Here is a 1,851-nt window from a genome sequence, read left to right on the forward strand (position 1 = left end):
CCAATCTACACATGCGTGTTAAAGGAGCATTAATGATTCGAATTATTTGGAAATTTGTATTAATAAGTGTCCTATTTTAACCAAAAATAAATGACCTCACATTTAACTTTGTAGGCACCCATTAAAGCCTTTTGAATTACATATAATACATTGAACAAATCGAGAAGAATTCCTGGATTAAGTCATGAGTTGAACCATATAATTTTTTTCCCCTTTCAAAAGGCCTTGATACACATAGCCATATGAATTATTGCGTCAATTACTAAACTAATATCTTTTAATATTGGAAAATATAAGGTATTTTGTATGTGTCTTAATTTAATTATATATATAAATAAATGATTATTTAATTCTTCAAAGAAATAAGCCTTAGACACTTCCGTAGGAAGAAATGGGTGACACAGACTCAACTTGTTCGGAAGCAGATCCAAAGGATTGAGATCCTCCATTGGCATCTTCTTGAGCAGCAAAAGCGATCTGAGCTTCGACAGCTTCAGCAATTTCGGAGAATGGGATGGGGACTTCTTTGGGGAGGTGAGCGGCAGAGGGTTGGAATCCATTCTCATCAGCGATCCAGTCGACGACGTAGGTTTGACCATCCTCACCAACGTATTCGTAAGATCCCTTCATGGTAACAACAGAGTCTTCCCCTAGAAGATGAGTAGATCCAGCAGATTGTTGCTTGATTCCATTTCCGGCTTCGAAGGAGTTTTGGAAGTCACTGTTGTCTCCAAGGGTTCCGGGAGCATTGTTTGTTTCGCTGATGATGGGAACAATGTCTCCAGTTGAAGGCTCTACATAAGAAGGCCCTTGACCGACAGAGTCTACACCATAGCTGCCTAGAACAGGTGCATCACGTGGGATACGTGCAGCATGGGTAGCGAGGACAGAGCCCAAAATAAGGGTACAAGCAACCTGGAAGTATGTTATTGTTATTATTTTGATAATGCGTTTGATTGTTTCCTTACCAAGGAGTTCATGTTTATCTTGTGAAGGAGATTATATAAAACTGATGGACTTTACTAGAAAGATTATCTCTATTTATAGTAGTATATTGCAAATGTTCTAAATAATTGTAAAACTAAAGTTGGATGAAACAGCCGCACTCCTTTTTTTTTTTTTTTTTGGATGGACATGCTTTAACAGACGGGTCTTTCTTATAATCATGTCTAAATATGATAATTGAATATATAACAGAATATAATCTGATTCATTCGCTCATAAGGGTATTTACTTATCCAATCATGCAGATATGGTCAGTGAATGACACAAAGAGCATGAAATCTGACTATATAAGCTATAATAATCACTAAACATATATAACCTGGGTAAAGAAAAAGACAAAACAAAATCCTTTTTTTATTCTTCTTCTTCTTCTTCTTTCATCCATCCTTTTTACAGTAGGTTTCCCGACATTGCCTGTGACATTCAGAAATTAAAATTAGTTAAGAATTATTCCGCTTAATATAAAATAAAAAAATAATTGACAATTGCTTTCTTGTGTCATTATTCTCCCTCTCTTTTTTCCCCACAAACTTAAAAATATAATGTCTTTCAAATAAGTTGAAATGTTACTTCTACTCGAATCAAGGATTCATGTGGAACAGACTACTTACAGACTGTTATAACTCTCTCCACAATTTTTCACCATTTTTATAAGAAACTCCAAAAGGATTCCAAATTTAAGATATATTCAATGTCATATCAAATTCGCCATCCCATACCATTTGTTGGTCAATGATCCTTAAATCAAACCTTTTTAAAAATAAAAATTACATGGGTAAATATTTAAGACGCAATAAATATTTATGATAAAAAATATACCTGAGTTCGATTTTATAAAGTAATAAT

At 34.1% G+C, this 1,851-nt stretch overlaps 1 protein-coding gene across 1 annotated transcript; it reads right to left on the reverse strand.

The window, feature by feature from the left end:
- Nucleotides 1-259: 259 nt before the first annotated feature.
- On the reverse strand, nucleotides 260-1,049 carry LOC139904705 (endocuticle structural glycoprotein SgAbd-3-like). The gene is made up of 2 exons (XM_040726097.2): nucleotides 969-1,049; nucleotides 260-915 (listed from the first exon to the last, which is right to left on the reverse strand). The coding sequence occupies exons 1-2, from the start codon at nucleotides 978-980 to the stop codon at nucleotides 370-372; spliced, it is 558 nt and encodes a 185-aa protein (XP_040582031.1). The 5' UTR covers nucleotides 981-1,049; the 3' UTR covers nucleotides 260-369.
- Between the last annotated feature and the right edge of the window lie 802 nt (nucleotides 1,050-1,851).

This window comes from Lepeophtheirus salmonis, chromosome Z, assembly GCF_016086655.4.
Source record: "Lepeophtheirus salmonis chromosome Z, UVic_Lsal_1.4, whole genome shotgun sequence".
Lineage (NCBI taxonomy): Eukaryota > Metazoa > Arthropoda > Copepoda > Siphonostomatoida > Caligidae > Lepeophtheirus > Lepeophtheirus salmonis.